The sequence below is a fragment of the Taurulus bubalis genome, assembly GCF_910589615.1.
Source record: "Taurulus bubalis genome assembly, chromosome: 14".
Lineage (NCBI taxonomy): Eukaryota > Metazoa > Chordata > Actinopteri > Perciformes > Cottidae > Taurulus > Taurulus bubalis.
Window position 1 is genome coordinate 18,772,683 of NC_136602.1, and position 25,448 is coordinate 18,798,130.

Below are 25,448 nucleotides of genomic sequence, written 5' to 3' on the forward strand. Positions count from 1 at the left end.
CCCCATGTGTTGTGATTCATATTGTAGACAGCAACGCGTCATGAAGAACCACCTCAGTGATGAGTTCAAGGAGTAGCGTCTTACATAAAAAAGGTATATGCAATTTGTTAAAAAAAATTACATTTAGTCCTGTTTTACTGCGAATCCAAGCAGTTCTCTCACTCACCACTAGAGAGAGGTGTATACCTGTTGGTCTTTATAAACCTGACCCTAAGAACTCGCCGACTGTTATTTTTAAGAGTTGAATATGTTAACATTACTTTTATAGCCGCAAAAGAGTGAGTAAATCCATTTGGTCCTGTCATTATTTAATTTAAAACGTATAGGAGCCCACAGGCGACTTCAACGGTTCACTGCAGATGTTTCAGTATTTCACAGCTGGACTGGTGTTTACAGTCTGTGGGAAGCTATGGAAGAGTCCTCAGGTTTGTCCAAATCCTGCATATCTTTGTCAATTTGTTCAGGAAAACATCTCCACTTAAAAGTTTTAATGCTGACTACAAGTTATATATCACTATATTGTCACTGGTTCTTTTTACTTTAACTTGTCAGTCGTGTTTCATGTGAAGACGGGTGTTTTTATTTGTCACACTTCAAGAAGAACGTTACACAGACCACCTGAGACAAACAGCCTCTCTATGCTGAACCTCTGAGGTAGGGTCTCTCGTTACTAGCTATGTTGTTTTTAATGTTGAATATTGAAAGCGTACAAAACATTTTAAATCCAGTGGCCTCTTTAGCTTCATTATAAAAGGTCATAAGATACTAAGATATGGTCCGTAGTATATGTATGTTACATCCGTCCTCCAGAAGATGCCACAGTGACGGCTGGAGAACCACAGGGAGGCTCAACAGAAAGAGGAGATCTAGGAGGAGCAAAGGATGCTAAGTAAGGAAAAACAGGTCAGACAAAAAATACTGTCGAATTAGTTTGTTTCAGTGAGTGGAGTATGCCGGGAAACATTCATGATGTCAAACAATATGTCATGAAAAATGTAATTGTATGTCATAACCAAGTCTGTTTATAGTGTGCAAAGAAATATAAAACATCTCGTATAGAGAATGCCATAAAAATATCATCAATATCTCAGAGTACAGTATTCTGTAAGGATATCATAAAAAGCTCATAATTTAGTATGGCATAAAAGGTCATAATGAATGTCATAATATAGTTTGTTAAACAAAATGTCCAAAAATTGTATGTCATAAACATATGTTTTGAAAATATAATTGTATATTGTGCCTTAAATGACTCACTAAAATGTAATAAAAGGTAATATGAAGAGCATACTATAGGTTGTCGAAAGGTTACTACATAGTATGTCAAAACAAGTCATATGTAGTAGTTTAAAATTAGTGCATACAAAATAATGACATCTTCATAGTGTAGTATGTCTAAAAGAGTCCTAAACAAGTCATAGTATAGTTGGTCTAAAAGAGTATAATGGGAAAATGGACACCTGTACAGCGTGAACAGAGATTAACCTTATATATTCATCAGTTATACCGTGTTTATATGTCCATGTCCATGTGTGTATGCAGTATGTATGTATGCTTACGGGGTGCACGCACACACACACACACACACACACACACACACACACACACACACACACACACATGCACATGTATGTATACACATAGTATATATCAATACTATTATTGATCATCTAGTCAGGATGCCTCCTGGACGCCTCCCATTAGAGGTTTTCCAGGCACGTCCAACTGGTAGGAGACCCCGGGGAAGACCGAGGACACGCTGGAGGGATTATATCTCCCGGCTGGCCTTGGAACGCCTCGGGATCCCCCAGAATGAGCTGGAAAGTGTTGCGGGTGAGAGGGAAGCCTGGGTCGGCCTGCTGAACCTGCTGCCACCGCGACCCGACCCCGGATAAGCGGCTGATAATGGATGGATGGATGGATGGACTATTATTGATTCTATTATCTATTATCTATTTCATTTGTCCCTGCTCGTTGTGTTTTTTGTCTGTCATAATAGTCGGACTCAGGAATGCCGTGACACTAACCCTCCACCAGCCAGAGACCAAGCGGCCCATTCTTCAGCCAACAGGGACAGAACAGCCCTTTGCTCACCGTGTAGAGAAGGCCACCCAGTCTGACACAACATCACCAGCATAACAGCTGGTGACACAAACACAGAAAGAAAAAAGCAGCACCTTGTTAAAGCACCCAGCTGCCTTCATTTATCCACAAAGCAAAACCACTTACCAGACTCCAATGCCTCCAATCAACCAGATTGCGCAACCGATTCAAAAACGAGGCTCTGATGTCACCGCCGACGTGTGTGTGTGTGTGTGTGTGTGTGTGTGTGTGTGTGTGTGTGTGTGTGTGTGTGTGTGTGTGTGTGTGTGTGTGTGTGTGTGTGTGTGTGTGTGTGTGTGTGTGTGTGTGTGTGTGTGTGTGTGTGTGTGTGTGTGTGTGTGTGTGTGTGTGTGTGTGTGTGTGTGTGTGTGTGTGTGTGTGTGTGTCAGAAAGGATCTCCTCTCCCAGAGAGCGAGGTTGCCCAATGCAGGAGGCATTTAAGAGCAGATCCACACCATCATAGTAAAGTACATCAAAACAAATCATATTATAGTATTTTGTGTACTAGGACAAAAATGATGTTTCAAAAAGTCTTTTTATAGTATGACAAAAAGTCATAAAAATGTAATCGTATTGTCTTTCAAAAAAAGTGAAAGAAAATACTTTTAATTTTTTATGTCACACGAGATGTGATTTATGTGCGAGACGTGTTTCATGACATACTATACAGTGACTTTCACAATGACAATTTTATTGCATAATAATATTTTGACTTCTCATGACTTCCTTTGAGATGTACGCATTACATTTGTATGGTGTACTATACCAGGACTCTTATATGACTTACTTTACATTGTATATGGCATACTATAACAATATTGATTACATATCTGGCATACTATGACTTTTTAATGCCATTATTATGACATACTACGTTCTTATTTTTCATGGCATTAAATATAATGACTGTTATGACATACTATGCAAACGTTGTTTCTTCTTCTACTAATTCCTCTCATAACCCAAGTAAATTCTGGAAATTAGTCCAATCTACCTCTAACAACTCTAGCAATCGTACCTGCTGCTGTTGTTGATGACCTTACTCATTTTACTGATGGCCATGACATTTGCACTGCTTATCATTTTTGTTGTATCTTGCCAGTGAAAAGGAATCCTCCTCGCCAGGATATTCCTCAAGTGTTCAAGAATTGACAGAACCGGTTATATTACAGTTAAGGTTATTTATTTAGCAATTACACACATACATGAAATGCATACCTACAAGGCCTTGGACTCAGCTCCTCTGATGGTCTGCTCTGCATACAGTCTGCACACAGTCAACACACCCCAGAATGAGAGTGGGCCTCGTTCTCTAAGAACAATGGATATTTATCCCATTTCTGTGAGACTCCCCCTTATCTGACTTCCATATTTGTCTCAGTCTTAGTAGCGAAAAAGGGAGCTGAGTCCGTCTGTAATTCAGACATCTAGCTGACATCAGCAGCAAAGACAGTCTGTCTGTATCTAATCTGTTTAGCCAAGGTCAAAAGCGACTGAGAACTTGACCAGTTACGATTTCTCAGCTTCGCTCAGCTTCGAGACACATTCTTTAGTATAAGTGGGACATGAAACTTTAGTCAAAGTAAAGTAGTACAACATGTAAATCATTAAATTCTCTTCAGTCCCCCTTTTGACCTCGGTTTTTACTGAGGTCAACTATACAGCTCAACACAATGATTTCTACAGCACAACAATGTCTTGGAACAGTGAGTCATAGTGCTCATCTAATTGAGCCATCGGAGCATACACGGATTCATGGAGGGGATCAAATTGACTCATTTGATAAGCGGGAGGGGCTATTGGCATCTTTCCTTCAATGGCTGTCACGATGATACGGTTGCACAATGAGCGGAGAATGGATTTATTTAGACAGTTTATCTACTATTACCTCATACGGTCCCCACCAGATGGCATGCAAGTTATCTTTATCGTTTCTTATCACTTCAGTTTCTGGATTTAACAGCCAACCGTGACATTCATAAATGTCTGACAATTGCTTGGGGTACACAAAATCTAGTGGGCGTTTACCGAGTACGAACATGAATCAAACCTTCATTAAAAACATGGGTCTTACACCCTAACAGTTTCTTGCTGTTGATGAGATGCGGATTGGCACTCCGTTGTTGGAGGGGAGAACCGTTCCTCTCCCACCCCCTTGGGTCCTCTTCTTTCTTCTGTGACTCAGGGTAGACTGCCTGAGTCACGATGGACACTGGTGCGAGGATTATTCTGCCTCTTTTGCACTCCGTGTCTGAAGCGCAGGGCCTCTTTTGGTTCTGTCTCCTCCGGCGGGCTCTTGGGTTGTCTGTCAAATCTGGAACGCATACAGTTGACCAATGCATAATATTATTTGTGTGTGAGGTGTTTCATACTCACTTCCTCCAAGCATGGCTGCCCTGGTCCTGGAAATGGAGTACCTGTGTGTAACTCAAACGGGGTGTAACCAGTGGATGAGTTAACCGACATGCGCACTGACATGAGGGCTATCGGCAGTGCCGCCACCCAGGTCAGCTTTCTTTTGTTGTTTTATTTGATATGTGTTCTTCTTTTTTACCACAAATGAGGCCTCTGCACACCTGGGCACCATTGGAAATAAGGATTCTCGCTCAATGTGTATTCCGAGGTGTTAAATAAATTAAATGTGTTCAGGAAGTTGCTGACTTGACGTTTTTGCTGAGCTGCTGAAACAGTTTGAATGACAGTCAGAGTGGAGGTGACAGTGCCAGAGGGCGAGGGGGGGGGGGGGGGGGGGGGGGGGGGGGGGGGGGAGGGATTAGTAGTTGAGCGGCTCCTGTTTCCGCATGGTCCTAGTGCGTCCAGGGTTCCTGTTTTGTTTTTTTCTTTTATGTTTTTGGATTGCAAAAAAATGGAGGAGTCCAATACTGCCCTCTGAAAACGTGTGTGTGTGTGTGTGTGTGTGTGTGTGTGTGTGTGTGTGTGTGTGTGTGTGTTGTCTATTGTCAATTCTTCAATTCTTCATTCTTAACTGCATTTACATCTCAAGGAGCTCTCAGGTAATGATGGCCCTGACATATATTTCAGTAATAACCGCTGTAATGGCCAAAAAATCTTGGTTGAGAAAATATTTGAATATACCATGACATTTGTTTTAACCTGCTTTATGTGTGGGCTTTACAGCATAATTGCATGTTAACATCAGATAAGTACTCCAAGGGCTTTTTTTTTATACAGACCACATTTTGATGAAAAGCACCTGTGCAAATACATGAAGGGATACAAGGGATGGCTGAATTTCATATGGCTGCTTAAGCTCAGAGTCCTGGTATTGTACATCCTGTCTCAATGTTTTAGAGTGACACTTTAATAACCATCTTTAATGTCACTAATTACACCTGTGCTTTTCCTGCTATGACAAGTTGAAGCCAAATGTCTGCTGTGAAAAAAGGCGTATTGTGAAAGGGTTAAGTGACACTGCCACACGAATCAAACTGGGTTTTCACAGTTTTTATTTTCTAAAAGTAATTACAATCTCCCTTTAGTAGAATGCATCTAAACTCACACATTGGCCATCATTAATATGATACAGTACAACACCAGAATCAGCTTTATTGGCCGTGTGTGTACACATACATGGCATTTGTCTCCGGTTTCACGTTGCTCTCGTCGTACATATGATATACAACAATAAACCAGATAAATAGAAAAACAGAATAGTAGAAATTGAATCTAAAGTTTAAAAAAACTATTCCTCTGATTTTGAGTCTTTCGGCCGATAAAGTTAATGAAAGAGACATTTGTGCGCGAAAGTAAACCACAAACATGTTTTGTGGCATGACCGCACAATCTGTGGGGAATAAAAAGTTGGATTTTGTGTTATTTCGGTGCCGCTGCCTGTCCACGGTGACGTTGTCGGTAGCGCAACCATTTTGGTATTTATTCCAATGAGTGTTTGTATTGACCAATGACAGCGCTCCTCAGATAATCTTCAGCCAATCGATAGGCGACGCTGTGACTCACCAAATAAGGAGAGACAGGACCAAATAAGGAAACATTGTATCTCTTTATAAGGAGGGAAGTAGTTCCTCGGTTTTAATATTACTCCGCTGTCTTAAACGGTGTTCAAAATATAGACGTTTTTATGCGTCCCTTAACCACGACTACATGCATATTGCGTTCGGGGGAGTAAAGATTAGCACTTGACGCTAACAGGCCGAGGCTAGCGTTATTTTCAGCTCGCAGCGCGGACTACGTAACATGGCGGATCGACATCGAGGACGCTCTTCGCGTTTTCCTTTTTGAGAAAGTGCTCGGAGTTTTGGTAATAGAGGAGGAGGGTGAACCAAAAGGAGCCGGGTTGAAGGGTCTTGGGGGGTAGCTTTCAAAAGTGTGTCACGGTGATTTCCTGGAGGCTCCGAATCTCCGACCGGGTCTGGTTTGTTTACGCTGCGTGGCCCGGGCGCGTCAGCCTGTGCGTTTTATCAGCCATTTACGAGACAACGCGCTCCGGCTCTTTCAGCTGGTGTTTTAGGGACTCGGTTCAGCAGCCGAAATATAATGTTACCGAGCCGGGTCGGTTCGGCACCATCTGGAAACGGGTCAGCTTCGGGCAGAAGTAACACGGGACACGGTTCGGGGATTGTCGGCGTCGGGATCCGTCCTATTTTAGTCCGAGCAGGGCAAGCTTTACCGGGGGTCAGCGAGAGCGACGGGCGGCAGGGGGAGCGAGACGCCGTGGGGATGCTGGGGGCTAACGGTCCGGGGGGCTCCAGAGGCGTGAGGCCGGGGAACGGGACCGGAGGGACCGCTCTGCAGACCACCGTGCAGGGCAACATGGTGGGCATAAACACGGGAGTGGTGCTGCCGCACGGGGCCAGGTTCGACCCGGACCGGGAGAGCGCGCCTATGTGCAGCGGCTCGGAGAACGACTCGGACTCCGGAGACGACGACGACCCGGTGGGTTCACTGGGGGACAGCCGGAGAGGGGTGAAGCGCGAGCGCGGGGAGATGGAGGCTGCGGTGACGGGGCAGGAGGTGGGCATACCTCCCGGAGGTTACGGCATGGTGCCCGGGGGGGTCGCGGGGGCGAAGCCGGGGAAGAAGACACGTGGGCGCGTGAAGATAAAGATGGAATTTATCGACAACAAGTTGAGACGTTACACCACTTTCAGCAAGAGGAAGACTGGTATTATGAAGAAGGTGAGTCGGGGGATTTCCTTTTGGATCTCATTCAATGACTGTAACATGTGTCACTTCAGTCTTGTTTGGTATTGACGTACTGCATTAGGCCTGTTATATATATATATATATATATATATAATATATATATATATATATATATATATATATATATATATATATATATATATATATATATAATGGTGCTGTAAATGCTTCCATTCGTGAAATTAACAGCGAAGTGGAGGTTACACTTTAATAAGCTGCAGAATCACAACATCAGTGGAAAAGTAGACCCACTGCACCGGCCATTCTAATCTAATAGTTGGCTTACATTTAGAAATTTGACCTGTAGTTCATCTGATATCAATTCCTTTCTTTATGAAAAGACAACAACAATTGTGGCACAAACTGGCTCACTGGAGGTGAGGGATCATGACAGGCAATTGGCTTTAAATAGACGTGTGCAAATGACAATTCTATTTATGACCTCGCTCCCCCCAACTATCACACACACATGGCCTGACACACACAGATTTCCAGATAAACTGACTGTCTCTCACACACACACACACACACACACACACACACACACACACACAAAGATGGTCCTCGGACTGTTGGCAGTAGTTCCCATCAGTGGCCCTCGGTGCACACAGGCTGTTCCTTCTGTCGTGGTGAAGCAGGCTTTGCTTGCAGGCGGCAGCCATGCGGTGGAGAGCAGCAGCGGGCCTGTAGTTGCCAACAGCTGACCAAACCCCAGGGAAACCAGATCAGAGGACAGTCAAAGAGCACTCAAACAGAAGAGAGGAGCCGGGGGACTGTCTGTGCATGCATTATGGCACTGTACGTTGTGACACAGCCTCACCCATGGGTGACTTCTCTTGGTTTCGGTTTTGTGAGCAGCAGTTGGCAATAAAGATAACAACTCGCTCCGTGGTGGTCATACTGTCCTCCATGGAGTTTGGTACCAAAAGCAGTATTAAACTGGAAAATCCACAACTCAAGCACTCGATTGGCGCCATGATAAATAATAACAACCCAAAAATAAGCAAACGCAGAAGCAATAACAACATGAGCAATAAAAAAGTATTGCTATTTGGCATCAATGAATCTACAGTCTGATCATTTGGAGGCGAGGTTAGCTGTTGACCAGAAGCACAGCAGTCGTTTGCTGCTGACATGGTCATTTGTCATCATGACCTTAAACACAATTCTTCATTTGTTACTCTGAAGCCCATGTAGTGCGTATTCTGCTTTATTTCTCGCTCTTTTTTTAATTTTTATTATGTACCCCAGACTGTTGTCGTGGAAACTGAGGTTGGCAACATGAACACTATTTGACACACTGTGTGCGAATAGATTTTTTTTGTAAACGTTGCCTACACTGTGTCAGCCATCGAAGAAATGGAGAGGTGGGTGGAGAGGAGTGGGAAGATTCATAGTAGACCGTTCTCAACTGGTTTCTAGGATGAGCCTATAGTTTAATTTTGAGTGATGCGATGAGTCAAATCATTTTGTTTGTTCTCTAATTCTTTAGGTTTTTTGCATGTCAATAATTGCACAATCCAAATGGTTACATCAATTGTCGGCACAGGATTACTCAGTTAATACTTGTGGTTGCTTTTATTTGGTTGATTCGTACAGTAAGGGGCATGATTTCATGCCCGGCTGTTTTCTTGGCAGACTTTCTAATTGTCATACCAGGAAAAGCACAGATGTAACTAATAACAAATGGTCGCGCCAGTCCGTTTAAGTGCCTCAATACACTGCGCAAAGTGAGCCAACGTGCACAATACCAGGGCCTGGCTGGAATGCAGCCATTACATTCTTATTATTTACAAGCGATTTGAAAACAATGCCTTGGATGCCAGAAACTAAAATCATACTATACACTTAATGATTACCTGAAAAATGGATACATCTATAATATAAGTTATCATGCGACCCTGAATAGGATGATAAGTTACAGATAACAGATGGATGGAGGAACTAATGGAATATTTGTTCCAGCACTGCCCAGGGCGCCTGCACGCTGAACGCTACAACAGAAGTTGTTGAGGTAGTTCCAGGGATTTTAACTCGTAACTGTATAATCACAAGGCGACTAGTGTTCTAACAGCCAAGATGAAATATGAGAATAACGCTGTTTTGAATTGCATAACTGCATTACATGTTTGTGGCCATCCATGACTTTATATCTTGCTCCGTTTTTTTCTTTTTCTTTTTATTTGATGTGTGGGCTTGACTGGGAAGTTCTGTGTGACGGAGGAACCAATTACAGCCTTGAGTAATTGGCACTTCGCAGCCATGAATATTTATGAGAAAATCAGCAGAGAGAAGGAACTTATTAAAGCATTGCGTGGGTCCTAGTTTGTGCCGCCACCTTGCACATTTAAGGTGACAAATGAGTCCTTTCCTGCGTTGGATGTTGGCCAAACATCAGACGCCGTTGTTAGAGGCTCCTGTCGCTGCTGCTGTGCCAATCAAGGGAGATGGTAGTAGAAGAGGATGACTGGGGCCGTGGAGTTAATTACCTACTTCTGTAATGCCGCATTCGCAGGGGGAGAGGTGAACTGTGCTGCTAGAGTTTCCATTTAACGCCGTTCCTCAATGCACAAAAAAATGTACACACGCGTGCATCAAAAAACCTCTAATAATGAAGGTCTGAAGAGCTCAGGGGAAGCGAGCGCGTTGTAGCGTTCAGCCACTAGAACAGTAGCTGCTCATCGTTGGCCTTTCTGTGCTCTGTCATCTTAACACACACACGAGATAATCCTACAGTCGGCTTCAGTGCCCACATTGGACTGATAGCGTAATGAACGCAGTGTTTGATCACGATGGAGTGGACCGGTATGAATGCATGGTTTTATAACTGCTCCATAAAAGCCTTTTTTTAATTTGAATGCACTTCGTCTCCTCCTCCCGTGCACCGGCTTACAATGACACATTTATCAGCCGGCTCTGACTGTACCGTGTTCACCAAGGTGATGGTAATGGCGCTGTGCCTTCACAGCACCAGAAGCATCCTCCACATAACTTATGACTCATTTAGATAAAACGGCTTTCTCAGGAGTTCAATCAGAGTGCAGCATCTGCGTGTGTGAGAGAACGGGTGTGAGTGTGATGGCATTGAATGTTATTGTGTTCCTGCTTTCACACTGAAGAGTTTGTGTGTGTGTCTGTGCGCACGCTGTTTAATGAATGACAAGGGAGCAGACTGTCATGGCCTCACGTTTCACAGTCGGCTACCTCTGGGTGTTGAGACTGATTCCTTGTGTCCGCCGTTAAGACCGGGTTGCTTGCCGACTCCCCCTGTGCTCGTGCAAGAAGCCCGTCCCCAGCTGCAATCGCTCTCTCAGCTATATCACACTCTCTATTCTGGGCGCCTTATCTCATGTTATTTTAGCTTCATTTGTGCTCTACGTCACGGTTCACTACAGGGGGATTTTCAGCTTCTAGTGTTTTTTTTGTCTCGGTTATATTTTCCCAGAGGTTCACCTTTTTTGTATTCCTTTGCTGTATGTTTCCAGTAGAGATTACTTTGTCTGTAAATGAAGGCAATTTGGTGAAGCTTACGTCTTTCTGTTTGAATTGTAGCCCGACTCTTTGACCCGTCCTCTCTGTCATGTACTTTAATTTCCCTATTGTCTCTTTCCCAGGCCTACGAACTCTCCACCTTGACGGGAACCCAGGTTCTACTGCTTGTGGCCAGTGAAACGGGGCACGTCTACACTTTCGCCACCCGCAAACTCCAACCCATGATCACAAGTGAAACGGGCAAAGCTCTGATCCAAACATGCCTCAACTCGCCGGACTCGCCGCCGCGCTCGGACCCCTCCACGGACCAGCGCATGAGTGCCACGGGCTTCGAGGAGACGGACCTCACCTATCAGGTGTCTGAGTCGGAGAGCATGGGCGACACAAAGGTTAGAATCAAAAAAGTGGAAAGGAGACAACATTTAAGAAGTGTAGCGAGTCAGCGGCGGCTGTGAATTCCCATTAAATGCACTCATCTGTATCCCTGTCCCCGCAGCCTATTCTCCCTGCAATCGCGCTCGAGTTAAAGTCTTTGATTCTAGTGGAGACATGAATTGCATAACAAATAAAATAATTATAAGCACCATAGAGATTCACTAATGGGTATTGTGGGAAATCACTCTAGAAAAGGCTAAACAGGCACGCGAGGAGAGCAAATGAATTGAACCCGCAAGCGGTGGTGGAAAAATAATCGTTGTCCCATTGTAAACAGTTTAGAACTTTTGCCTGTTTTATGTGAGGCCTCTGTTTTGGACTTGCGGTTTGGTCCTAAGCACCAAGTCATTTTTTAATTAAACCAAAAAGTCTTCGTAGTCCTTTCAAAGGGCTCCACACTGAGGGGAGAGCCAGATAAGATGGAGAGTATTATCCCACTCACTAAAGGGAGCCGTCTACACGTTACCTTTCTGACCTCTCGTCCAGGAAAGCCTCGTAACACGAAGATAAATCACAGCAGGTCTGGGTTGTGTTAGGAGGAGAAACACGCACCACTGCTGCATGGAGGACTTTGGTGTTTATCTTTTATTCTGTGACGGAGCTGTCTCGCGTTCAGGGACGAAACGCTGCCGATTGCTAACAGGACTTGCATTTTTGAAAATAGTTTAATATCAGACATTTTGTGCCGTTTTCAAACTCGCTAACCTGCTCAAAATTGTTGTGACGGGAATAAGTTGAATTTAGGATGAGGAGTATTAAAAAAACAAAGAATGGTTCTACTCTGAAATGCTCACGAGCATTGTTCGTTGGCTGCGTGACCTCCTTTCATCCTCCTTTCAAGCTGCAGTGTCGGGTCCCCGTATTTTCTACTCCAAGGGTTCTTAAACCTCAGGTCTTTGAGATCTTGAAGCGAAGCGATAAATTCATAAGCGGACATGCTTCACTGTCCACACTTCTCCGTGCGCTCAGGTGCTGGAAGCCGAGACTCCCTCCGCTCGCTGTTTACACGGCTTAAGTGCGCGCCTTTGAAGACGGACACTTGCCGGCCTGTTGTGCCTGCGTGCTGTTTTCACAAGGCACCAAGTAACACGTACCATACACCGTCAAGGATGGGGGATCAACCCTCGCATGTTGAGCCGCTCTCATGCCCGCTCTGCTCATTGATAAAAATTAGATTCTGCCTCTGTTGCCATATATGGTATGGTTTCCCTGCCTGCTCTCTTGGCTGAGGCCCCTCGCATTCCTTATAAGCTGCAGCTGTCTTTGGAGTCCTGTGATTTCCCCTCCAACCCACCCGCCTCCCCTTCCCCCCACTCATTTAGTGATATGGAGGGGAGGTAAGGATGTAGATATGAGCGGCTGGAATGGAAACATATGAGCGATATTTTACGTCCCGCTTCATGTGACGTCTATTTAGGTGGCTGTCGGGGACGCTGTGACCTTTGCCCCCGCTGCAATTATGAGTGTGTGTGAGAACAGCGTGGGCCCTGTGAACCCTGCTCACCGAGGGACACCCTAGAAATTGTCATTGTGTGGTCCATGTCAGGAGCAGCGCGGTTACAGTGCGGACACGGCAGGTGGATACGGCGGCCTCAGTTTTTTTTTTTTTGGTATTTAGTTTGTGCGCAGTAGGTCTGATGCGTGGTCGCTGCGTGCACCTCTGCAGCGTCTGGATACTATTCATCAAGAGAGTAGCATGTCATACATACAGTGCAAGCTAGTCTAAACAGTTTGGACTTTGCACTGGGTGAGGGGGTGGTGAGGAGAGTAAAGGACATTTTGGAGAAGCAAAAGAAAAAGGGTTGGAAGATAAGTACTGTGTATTTTGTTCTCAGATAACTGTCCCAAGCCCTTTTTGATGTTTTTCAAGAAAAAACGTTGTCCCCTGATGTTTCTTATGAAACCTAAACCCAACATACCTGCCGATGCTAAGTACCGATGTTATACCTACAAACTAGTGAACAAAAATGCAATCTTATATTCCAGGAATTGCTGTGGCTGCTAAAATTGCATCCAGTCGCCCACTGTGAATTTATGCTTTTGGTGTTAATCCGCTGAAATAAAAGACCAACAAGGCCATCTGTTCAATATGTAACATCATGGATGAAATAGTTAAATTAATTTCACATGGGCCGTCCAATAAAGAATCAGTTGTTTCCTTTTCGATTTCAACTGGGAAAAATGTGAAGGCTGCTCTGGAAATCCCAAATCCCTCTGAATAAATGTTTAAATCCTGTAATGGATCTTGCAATGTCAGTCATCCGTTGTCCTACAACGTCTTGATTTCATAGTTGAAAGCTTTAATTGATTGTTTCTTAAAGTTTAAGACTAAAAAGGCTGCAAGTTGCATTATTTAGGACTGACCTCTTGTTTTTGTGGACTTGGGGGTCTTTAGTAGATTACTAACTTCAATTTTGTTTTTGTCTTTCATGCTGAATTACTTATTTCCAAGAAAGTTATGAGTTCATCTCTGGAAAAACACAATAATTATTGGTAAAAATTGGTAATCTTGAGAAACTAGCGAGAGCGCATTTTAAGGTTGATCCAACGTTAAAGCTTAGCCCGGGTTGCTCTCTTCTTCTCCAATAGGTAGCGGGCCGCCCTCTGCCCCAAAACATTATCATGAACGTAAACGACGAGCACGGCCATTATTTGTACTCGCGGCTGTTAAGCTAGCAACTTGTGTGAAAGACTCCGGTGACGAGCAATGAGTGCACAGGCAGACGCAGTATTGCAGATGCGGTATTTTTTACCATTTAGTCGACTAAAATGTCTTTGGTCAGGGACGACAGCCCAACACATTATCATCTGCTGATTGTTCTGATGCATATCTAGCTGGCGGGAATTGGTTCTTGGGCCACTGTCACCCGGCCTAAATTGGGTACTGAAAACTGAGCTGGCGAAATGTCATCTCGCTGTGAGAGATGTCACAACGAACAGCAAGGAGGTTTCTTTCTAGAACTGTTATTTGGCATTGACTCAATCCATGCATGATTCCATTTGGAGCGTCTTTAGTCGAGCTGATTGCAGTGTTTTAAAATACTACGACATTACGTTGCGTGACTGGAGAACCCGCCTTTTCTATTGTTATTGCTCTCGCAGCACAATTAAGTGCCTAAAAACAACCGCTGAAGACGACACGTTTGTGACTGTTCTCTGAGGGCTGTGGAAATGCATTCTGGGAAATGTAGAGGTGAATGAGGAAGTCCAAGGGAGAAGCGGGTTACACCAAAAATGAACAACACTTCACAAAGAGGGTACATTTGTAATTATTGTGGCGTACCACCAGCAGATCTTTGGACGGTTCTGGCTTCTGTGGCTCCTTCTTGATATTCAATGTGTCTACAGTACAGATGTTTTTATGATTTTTGCGGTTATTTTTGGAAGGGGATGGCAAATCCCACAACTCATGTTTGCTTAGAGGATCTAGCTTAGGACATAATTCTCAGTATCTGACAGTCTCCTCTCGTTTTCCCCTCCTCCTCCTCCCTCCGTCACCATCTCCCCTTTCCTCCCTTACTCCATCTCCTTCTCTTCTCTTCCTTGCTGCTCTGACCTTCGGTGCTATTGCTGTTGTAATCTTGTTGAAGCCCGTTTGTTTCTCTCCTGCTCGTTAGCACAGATCACGTTGTCTTCGTCGCTGCAGTGTAGTGCACTGTCCAGACCAACAGCTATCTAACATTATTGCAGGCATATAAATGTGTGTGAAGTTGAATTGGTCCCCCGAAAGAACTGACAGTGATTTGATAATTAATTCAGTCTTAAATGGAGAACTGTACTTGAAAAGAAAGCATTTCACATTTAGTTTTAATCTGCCTCCCTGTCGTACGGGCGGAGCAGCGGCTTGAAGTGGGTGACAAGAGAGAATCGCTGAGATAATGGGAAGTTAATTTACTTGTGAGATATGTGCTCTTATCACAAGGGTGCTCCTAAACAGACCGTACGTAGAGCGAGGTCGTGTTGTCGGAGGGATTCCTACGGTGTCTGCCGGGAGAGCAGCATGTTGGCTGTGTCAGAGGGGAGGAAAGCAACCCCCCCCCCCATTCCACCCCCTTATTTTACAGCAAGCAACTGGACAGGTCAGCCGCCATTGGCTGCACCTCCTCCACTTGGGCTGCCTTGCCTTTTTTAGCAGTCCCAAATGGAGCTGCGAATTCCATGTTGCTGGCAGGGTGACAGACGGGGAGATGGGAGCCAGCAAATGGGAGATTAGACGAGGGCCAGCCACCAGTAAACTGCACAATGGGCTCTCCGACCAACACGGGACGAGGCTGCCAGTTGTCACCTTCCATTTGGAACGATTAATCCCTCGCGAAGAGGGAATCATTTGTGTCCTCCTCTTTTTAATTACTCTCATTTCCTGTTACTTCTAAAAGGGGTCTATCGTGTGATGTCTGTGAATGTGCGCAGGGCAATGGAGTCTTTTAGTATTTTACCATGTATAGAACTCTTACTCGCACCCATAGTTTGGAAAGCAGCGTATTGAAAGGACTTTTAGAGCGGTATAAGAAAACGTCTCCTCACTTTGGTGTTTTTGTTGCATCGCTACCAAACCAAAGAACCCTCGAATTATTGATTGTGTAAATCAGATGGCTGGTGTCTCTATCTAATGCATTCTGTCTCTGGATCCTTTTAATGAGGGGTAGGATGTATGATATTTGAGATCTCTTCGTTGCTGAAGTAAAATAATGTCCCCGTCTTGTAAAATAGATTATTTAGCATGTGGGGGTTCTCTCAGTGGCTGCAATGAATCCACAGGATTCAATGCTTATCCCAGAAGACTCTGCCCTCCAGTCGCACGACTATAAATTGTGGCCTCATTTGTCGTGTTCTGGTACCTCATTATACAAAGTGCCGTGTTTCCCCAGGTCGGGCCATGTTTTTGTTTTTTCCAATTCGAGGAGAGCAGCAGCAGTAGTAATAGTCGTAGTGGGGTATTTTTTTTTTTTTTTTTTTATTAAAAAAAAAAACTTAAACCAACTTTTGCTTTGGAAAAAATCTATACATCTTTTTCTTCTCAGGCTGATACAAACCCTATAAAGGCATAATTCAGAGTATCAAAGAAATATATATATTATTATATAATGTGGGCCACAACTAACGATTGCATTCACTATCAATTAATTTGCAGACTATTTTCTGAATTAATCGGTTAATTGTTTGGTTAAATATCCAGAAATTAAATGACAAATATCCATATCCACAACTTCCCAGAACCCAATGTAACGTCCCCAAATTGCTTGTGTTGTCTGACCAAAGAGTCCAAATGAAATAGTTTCATATGACCGAAGACAAAGAAAATTCTCCACATTAAGAGGCTCAAGGAAATGTTTGGCACTTTTTGCTTTAAACATGACTTTCATGATCAAAATAGCAAATTAAGAACAACGAATCAATTAACTGGTTTCATCGTAAATAGATTGTATTTTACATACTATTCAGACTTCCAGTCCATTTGCAGTGGACAGTGAAGGGGTTAATGGTTAGTGATGGAGGTGATGTATCTGTGTAGGACTGAATCAAACAGGAGATGACACTGCGGAGGCTTTGGCTGCACTTCTTCTTCTCTTAAGGAATGCATTACACCGCTGTAGCCTATGTTTACTATGCACCGCCTTGACTCGGAACTAAAAGTCAGCGCTGTTTATAGACGGGCCAGTTGAACACAAGACACGTGGAGATGGTCAAACAAAGCAGTGGGTCAGTGGAAGCTTCGATGTAGGCGGCAGAGATAGTGTCAGTTTGACGAGACCTTCAGACGACCACATGAAAGTTAGTCAAGCTAACTTTCTGTTCATGTGGATCTGAGTAGAAACATGACAGCAAAGCAAGATCGAGGGATGGGAAGATTTGATCACTGATTACAATAAAAATTAAACACGCACAATAAGGTGAATTTCCATTATCGGCATAATGGTAAATATTGTCGCATGAGTAACTTCAAAAAGCGGTCTAGCTCATATCGTGGTCAGGAACTGAAAAATATCATAAATACAGAGAAGTAAGAAAGAACCGATTTGCACCATGTTACTTCATTAAGAAAGAAATACTTTCATTGCATCACTTGTAGAGCTTCTTTTAGTGACATCCCTTTCAGTGAAAAGGGTAATCTTAGTGTGTGTGTGTGTGTGTGTGTGTGTGTGTGAACATGAACAGTGGCATTCTGGAGGCAGAAACAGTATTTTTTTTGTATGCATGGGGACCTTATAATTACCCTATATAAGATCCCCTTTTCACTAAAAGGGATGTCACTAAAAGAAGCTCTACAAGTGATGCAATGAAAGTATTTGTCTCTTAATGAAATGTAGGGGATTCCAGTGTGCCATTTTAAGAGTTTTAAGCACATTTTGATCATTCTTGTTCATGTGGTCTCATGCCGGAAAAAAGCAGCCATTTATTTCTCCATTGAGCGGTTTGATGTGGAAAAGTTGGTTTAAGGTGAAGCATCTCCTTGGTGCTCGACACGGAGCTCACTGAGAGTCGACGGCTGCTGCCTTCTCCCTCGCGTGGCCGTCTGCTGCCTCAGCTGGCCTGGAAAGGGTTAATTCCCCCTCATAGGCGCTCAGGTTTCCCGCCAGCTGTCTGTACCCTCAGCTGTCTGTACCCTCGCCCCTGTCCTGTCCCCTGTCCTGTCCCCAAACCTGACTTTGCTTCGCCTGCCGCACGCAGACGCACATGCTCTGCTACTGCTGTGGCTGAAAAGTGCGACTCTACGTGACGATCCAAACACTGATCGCTTTCTGGACTCTTCACTGATTGTTGTTGTGCTTGCTTACCCGCCATCCTCTTCCTCTGCTATCTGTAACCCCTGCACCCATGTAGAGGAAGTTTCTCTTGAGGTCTAGTGAACATTAGTGAGACAAATCTCACTTCAGTCAAAAATTGGAAAGTCTCTGAGAGAATGAAGACGTGGTGATGGCGGTGTCACGGTCTGACTGTCAGCAATCGCTCCGTGATGAACGGCAGGCCTCATGGTTGGTCAGTGACTGGATTACATATTGTTCTTGGTTGAATATATTCAGTTTTCTCTCTTGGTTGAAAGGGCAGAACCACTGCGAGTCCTCCGCGTGGCCCTCCCCTTTTTGACTTTCCAGCTGCTGTTTAACTAAAGAGGTAAAGGACCTTGGACTGTCAGACCCTCGGCACGGCCTGGTTATGAGCTGCAGGCGAGCGCACTAACTGCGTAGTTTGGGGTTTTGTCTTGTTGATTTCTGAGCGTCTTGTCCAAAACTAAAACCCCAAATTCACCATCCGCACGTCATGAGGGCCAGAAAACTCTTGACACGATTGATAATTTGTTCATCCTGAGTTTGTTTTTACCTCATCTCAAAAAAAAAGGAGAAAAACAACTTCCATTTCGTCATTGCAGTGAGCCATACTATCCCACTATCTTTTGATATTAAGAGCAGACTGGGATGTGGCTAAAGACTGGGAGCTAATCCTCGCAGCAGTTTGCTCCACTGACATATTTGCATCTTACATACGTGTTTGGAAGTCTTATCAGTGGAGTCCGTGCTGAATTATCCTCCTCCCACCATGTAATCAGTCACATATAAAAACCAATAGTGCTCTGCTCAAAGAGGTTGCTTGAGCCTGCTTCTACGCTACCTCACTGTTATTCTGTTATGAGTGTGCCTTTTCAGAATTTCAATCGTAGAGGCAAGTTTATTTGTAGAGCACATTTCAACAACAAGGCAATTCAAAGTACTTCACATGAAACCATTAAAAGCATCAAAACATAATGCAGAAGAAAACGATTAAGAACGTACATTTAAAAACAGTCAAAAAGCAAAAAAATAGAATAAAAGTTGCAGTGCAGTTTAAGAATTAAAATGCAGTAGTGAGATGCAGAAATTGATATCCTTGAATCTGGTTCAATTAAAGGCAGCAGCAAACATAAAAGTCTTCAATCTGGATTTAAAGGAGCTGAGGGTCTCAGCAGACCTGCAGCTTTCAGGAACCTTGTTCCAGATGTGTGGAGCAGAGAAGCTGAACGCTGCTTCTCCGTGTTTAGTTCTGACTCTTGGATCCCTTTGTATAAGATGCAACGCACACCTTGTAAGTCTGTTCTGGCACATGGCTGTGTTTACATATAATAAGCCGTATTCACTCGGCTCATCCGTTCCACCTGCCGCACCATGTCATGTGCTTTATCCCAGTTCCGGGGCTGGATCCTCCAAAGGACAAGGCCTTGGAAGGCTTTGACCTTAAGGTCCTGAGGTCTATGCTGAACTTGCATTTTCTCCACAAATAATATGGTCTAGCTTCAGTGTAAAATAAATACTGTTTAGTTTTTACTGGGGAAACTGATACAAATGGAGGGGTTGATAGTGTGAGTTGCACAGGATACTGGTTGCGTCCTACAAATTCAAATTCCAAAGAAAAAAGCTGCATTTTCTTTGCCATATGTGGAGGAACCTTTTTTTAAATGACAGTTCGTTGCGATGTCCTCTGTACCCACAGCATATGTATCCGTGATCACACCCCTTATTAAATGAAACCTTCGGTGTACTCTGCCTCTATTTACATTGGAACCAGAGGAACAGGCAAACTCTAATGTGTTAGCTTGTTCCCATTCTGCTATTAGATCATTACTATCAAGTGTGTGCAAGTGCGTAGAAATCGGCATGGTGGGTTTGGATGTGCTTTATAGTCCCAGCCTCACGCCTACCCTGCTCTCATCGTGCAGCCCACTCAGCAACACATCCCGCTCTGCTGTTCAATGGATGTTAGCGTTAGCCGCTACATCTCACCCCATTGATTTTAAGTTTACGTGAGCGTCTCATCTGTCTGATTTCTACACAGTTTACTGTAGATGTGGTCAGTTAGTTGTTCTAACTCAGCATCATGTTGTTGTTCCTCTTCAGTAGAGTTGTATTGAACAGCGGTTGGGTCTTAACTCTATACTGAATTTTCTACACTTAGGGATGAAAGCTGATGAGATTTTCTCCGACTTGAATGCAACTTTTGGCCCATTTGGACTTGAAAAGAGAAACGCTCCCGGCACCGCACGTTATTCTCCATGTGGCTGCAATTAGAGGGGTCCCAGCCTGTTTCTCTACCTTGTTTATGTAATTTGCCCTTCCTCTATTAAAACCCACTGTGGTTTCTTTCACCCAAGCAAGTATCCAAGGATTACAGCCTGCTCCTCCTCATGCATAAAGAGAAGGAGCCCTATTAATGGTGTTGTTTTAGGTGTTCTCATGTGAAACTCTTCTGCTGTTGCTTTTGCAGTCACCGGGATAAATTGGAAATACTATTATCTGGTGATGTCATTAGGATTATTACAGAGTTACAAACTGAATGTGGGGATTATTGGGGACATTTCTGGCATCCTCTATATCTGTTTGTGCAGCTTATTAATAACCTGTATTGTTTATATTTGGTTTATAGGCATATTTTCACTGTAATGCAACAGCTGCACAACAATTTTCCTTATTCAACAAGCGATGAATAAGGCTTTTATCCTATCGAAAGATGTTCGCATTGACCAGTCAGGGAAGGCGCTATTGAGTTGCATTATGGGAATTGTAGGAGCCGCTGCTCTTGAAGCATGACCTATACTAGGGATGAAACATCTGCATAACTCTTTCGCAGATTTTCAGCATTCTTAAAAAAATAAATTAAAAAAACCGTCTCTTGCGAGTTCCGCCACTGGAAGTTAAATGGACAGTGTTAAGTTAAATACTAAATCGCTAGCGTTCCCCTACACGTTGTCTTCCTCCTTGACATAATCCAGTACTGATTTTTATTTTATCAAACGCTCGTCCCCCTCTTGCCCAACCCCCCCACCCCCACTGCCACCCCCCTGTCTTTCTAATCAAAGTGTACGTTTTCTCCCACAGGATACACTGAAGCCGACGTTCACAGTAGCCAGCCTACCGGGCGGTACCAGCAGCGCCCAGTGCACGGTACCCACCACCTCCACCACCATGCAGGTGAGCAGCGGCCCTTCGTTTCCCATCACCAACTACCTGGCACCCATCTCGGCCAGCGGCAACATCAGCGCCAACGGCACCGTCCTCAAGACCACCGGCGGCTCCGCGGGGGTCATGCAGCTGCCCAGCGGCTTCACCTTCATGCCCGGTACGTAGGAGATGGAACATCTGGGGCTGCTTTTACCTCAACATCCATAACTCTGTTAAACTTCTTCATTGGTTTCATCACGGTTTGTTAATCTCAACTTCATGCTTTAAAATTGAATCAACGCCTCTGCAGGCCTCCGTGTTTTGTTAATGTCACTGTGTTGCCGAGCTTATTGGCTAATTAGAATTGGAATGGCGGTGTGCCGTGACCTCAGCTGTCTTGAAGTGGTCGGGCGCTCTTCAAGCCGTTTACATCACACAGCGGCCCTTCATAGACAGTGATCAACATTCGGCGGCCTTGGGTTTTTACAAAGCCCTCCGTATCCAGGAAAGCCACGTCTATTGGCGACTGGCTCTGCCTTTGATTGTCACTTGGGGAGCAGGAATAATTAGGTGAGAGGGACACAATAGACCTGGGAAAGAGGGATGACGAACATGGCCCATAATTAGTCATGAATAATCAATGAAGGATCGGTGGCTGAAATTATAATTGCGTACTTTATGGCTCGGGAGCTTTGTGACCCAGCGGTCCTGAACTAGACGTGACCCTTCATTAAGGGGGACTTCACAGACACACTCTTAAACACAAGGGATCTCTACTGCACCAACTCAATGAGGACTCTGATTTGGGCTTTTTAGGTGTTCCTAAATTGGCTTCCTCAGTAATTATTCATCAAGCGTCCTTTTCATGGTGGATGTGCTGGGGAAATACTGTGAGTGGAGCGTGGCGATGCCAAGAGGTCACGATTTCCCCTTAAGGTCGTGAAGAATATTTGAATTTTGCGATAATTTAATTCATATGTAACTCATTTGTATGAGAAGATCAGTGCTCTGGAGCTTTTATTGGGACTGTGACGAGAACAACTTGAAAAGGCTGGTTGACACTTAAATGCTGACTGGTGCAATGTTTTCTACAGTTATATGGCGTTGTTGTTGTTAACAAGAGTCTGTTTGGCAATTGTGTAGCCGGAAAAGGGCCCAGTGTTGTATAGTTTAAGTACTGGCAATAATGTCGCTGATTAGTTGCTGCAGTGTGTCGGTTGTCTGCGCGCTGCCACAGCTGAACAGACAAATAAAATCAAAAGAACACACAGCGCCAATTAGTGGGCTTCATGTGTCTGACAGCTGAAGGACACGCTGCCTCTCTCCTTTCCTCCTCCCCTCCTTTTCTTTCTCCATCTTTCTCCTCCTCCTGCAACCTTGTCTCTCAGCCGCCCTCTTTTTCCACCCTCTCCCTCCCTCTCTCCTCCTCACCACCTGTCTGGCACATAGCAGCAGTGCCAGGTGGAACAACACACCCTCCCACACTAAAAGCTCCTCATCTGACAGCTTGAAAGGGCGTGCCCGGCCTCCTGCAGCAACTGTTTAGGGAGCATGTGACCAAATGTGGTGGCGCAACTCCAGAGTCATGTTCTGATTTCAAATGCCTGCCATGTGGTAAAAGACGACACGTTAAGAGACTATGAAACAAAACATGCAACAGTTGAACGGTTTTAAATGTCAATGTGCCAGCCGACCACTCGATACAGTCACTTGGCTGAGCGGCCATGTATGTATTAAACCTGTATATTACGATTTAAGTTATTTGCACTTTTGGAAGCTGTACCATCCTTTAGCATCGGCTCACCCTCTCTCTGTGTGTGTGTGATCCTCCAGCAGGCACTACTCTCCCCCCTGGCACCCCCACCATTCCTCTGAGCCAGCTGCAGCACCACTCCCTGGCCCTCCAGGGGCAGCATGGCCAGGCCCTGGCCTCGCAGCCTCAGCATGGACAGCAGGCTGTCTTCCGCTTCCCTGCTGCTGTCTCCCTCACAGGTGACCCGCTCTGCCACGACTGCCTGCTTATGCGAATCACAATCGCATCACGATAAAGCCGCTGCTGCTGCTGCTACTCGTACTGCTAATGCCACCTCTTCTGCAATGACTACTAAGCATGCACCTAATGATAGGATTACTAATCTACTTGCACGGCAACTTCCTCGGCCTCCGCTGATAGTACTGCAAAGGCTTCTACCGCCAGATGACCGCGACCATGTGGCACCCCCACTGCTGCAGTCCCCACACTCCTACGGCAACTATTCCCTTTGTGGGGTGTCCGATGGCTTACTGTAGTTGGCTGAATGCCCTCTGTGTGTCTTCAGGACCAGGGGCTCCCCAGCAGCTCCAGGCTATCCAGCTCCACCACAGCGCTCAGTCCAGCGCCAACAGCGACGGCCTCGACATCTGCCACACCTCCACAAACTCCACCGGTAGGTCCGATCTTCTCTCTGAAGAAAGACTGCGTCATCCTGTCTGGATGAGAATCTGTCGCTCCATTTACGATGGACGAACGATGCACATTGGTGCTCCAGACGGTGGAAATAGTTTACAAGCAGGAACCGCCATTATGCCATTTATTAGTGACATACAGTAGCATTGTTGACATTTTACTGAACAGTGTACAGCATCTCAATGGGTGAAAATGGCCAGTTTGGAATGAGTTGTGTCCTCCAGAAAGGTGTTATTGTGCCACCACACACAGCACAAGTAGGAGTGAGCGGTTGACTTGAGATGCATGTTCAGCGCCATCTGCTGGCCAACATGTGTACACACCTCTTCTCCTCAGTGTTTGCTTTCTCTACCCTTCTCCTCCTCACTCCCGTGCTCTCTCATTCCAGCGACGGTGAGTCTCCCGGCAACCATCGTCACCTCGTCATTGCCGACGTCTGTCGCGGGTCACATGATGTACCCCAGCCCGCACACGTTGATGTACGCCTCCACGCCGACGCTGACCGACGGCGGGCTGGCTGTTCTCAACGCCTTCTCGCAGGGCACGTCGGCCATGCAGGTGTCCCACGCACAGGGCCAAGACTCAGGTGAGACTCGGGCTGAAAAGAACTTTACTGACATGTGGATTAATATGCCATTTGTGCATCATTTCAAATAACCATAATGCTAGAGTTTACCAATGGTAAAACGTGTTTTTTCCCCCTCCCATAGGTGCTGTCCCTCAGGTGTTCCTCACAGCACCTCCAGGCACGATGCAGATCCCCGTCTCAGCGGTGCAGCTACACCCAGTACGGCAAGATCTGCATTTTACAAGTGAAACTCTCATATTCCCTATGCAACCAGCATGTCACGTGACCGCACTAATGCATCCTAACAGAGCACTGGCACACAGAGGCCACAGGGTTTTCACCTGTTTGTTTTTTTTGGGATGAATGTGAATGATCAGCTGGCAGCCTCTTACCTGTGACTTTCAGCAAAATACACATGAAATAGACTTAACAAAACACCACTGTAGCAGTGCATGGGAGCAACAAAACTGGTTCTGTTTTTTATTTACTTTATAAAGTCCAGTCTTATGAATACAATCATTGGAAATTCCTTTCTGTAAATTGGTTTAAAATATGTAGATATTTGGATTGTATGCAATTGGAAAAATCTCAGATTTTAAGATTTTTATTTATAAAAATAAAAAAGTAATCCATCCTAATGGTGTAAATTGCTCTCTATAGAATATGAGTTAATAGGTCAATTATGCACAGGAAATCCCCCATCAGAATCTATTACAACATGAAACCACTCTGATAAACAGCATGTAGTGTAGCAGTACTTCCATCTGTGCTGGGTGTTGTGATGCCTCGTGATTGGCTGCGTGTTGGGCTGTCCCGCCTCCTGACTTATCCGTGTTGCGTTCCAGATGGTGATTGGTCCGCAGTCGAGCGGCAGCAGCAGTAACCTGACGGAGCTCCAGGTGGTCAACTTGGAAGTAGCACAGAACTCAAAGAGTGACTGACGGACGGCGCCGTTTCCCGCAGCAGAGCCGGGGACACGACGGACAGACTTGCATACATCTCTATTTATTGATGCCTTCCTACAGTTTCACATTACACTTGGGAATCTGACTTTAAAATACATCTACACACACAATCAAGGGCATATGTGTGGCTGACCCTTATACAGTATGTTTTGGTATATAAATATATATATATATTCGCAAATGCATAGGAAATGTATCACATCTATCATAAGAACCTATTTTCTATGCTGTTATTTTTTTTGTGTGCGTGTGCTTTTTTGTTGTTGTTGAAAATGTGTAATTACATGTATGTACACGCACTGCGAGGTGCCACAGCTTCACACCAGCCAAAGAGACATTTGTTTGTC

General features: G+C 44.7%; 1 protein-coding gene across 1 annotated transcript; it reads left to right on the forward strand.

The window, feature by feature from the left end:
• Positions 1 to 6,618: 6,618 nt before the first annotated feature.
• srfb (serum response factor b) lies at positions 6,619 to 25,423 on the forward strand (the record flags this gene model as incomplete). The annotated part of the gene is made up of 8 exons (XM_079230067.1): positions 6,619 to 7,260; positions 10,902 to 11,168; positions 21,060 to 21,300; positions 22,956 to 23,114; positions 23,441 to 23,548; positions 23,957 to 24,154; positions 24,279 to 24,355; positions 24,982 to 25,423. The coding sequence occupies 8 exons, from the start codon at positions 6,619 to 6,621 to the stop codon at positions 25,075 to 25,077; spliced, it is 1,788 nt and encodes a 595-aa protein (XP_079086193.1). The 3' UTR covers positions 25,078 to 25,423.
• Between the last annotated feature and the right edge of the window lie 25 nt (positions 25,424 to 25,448).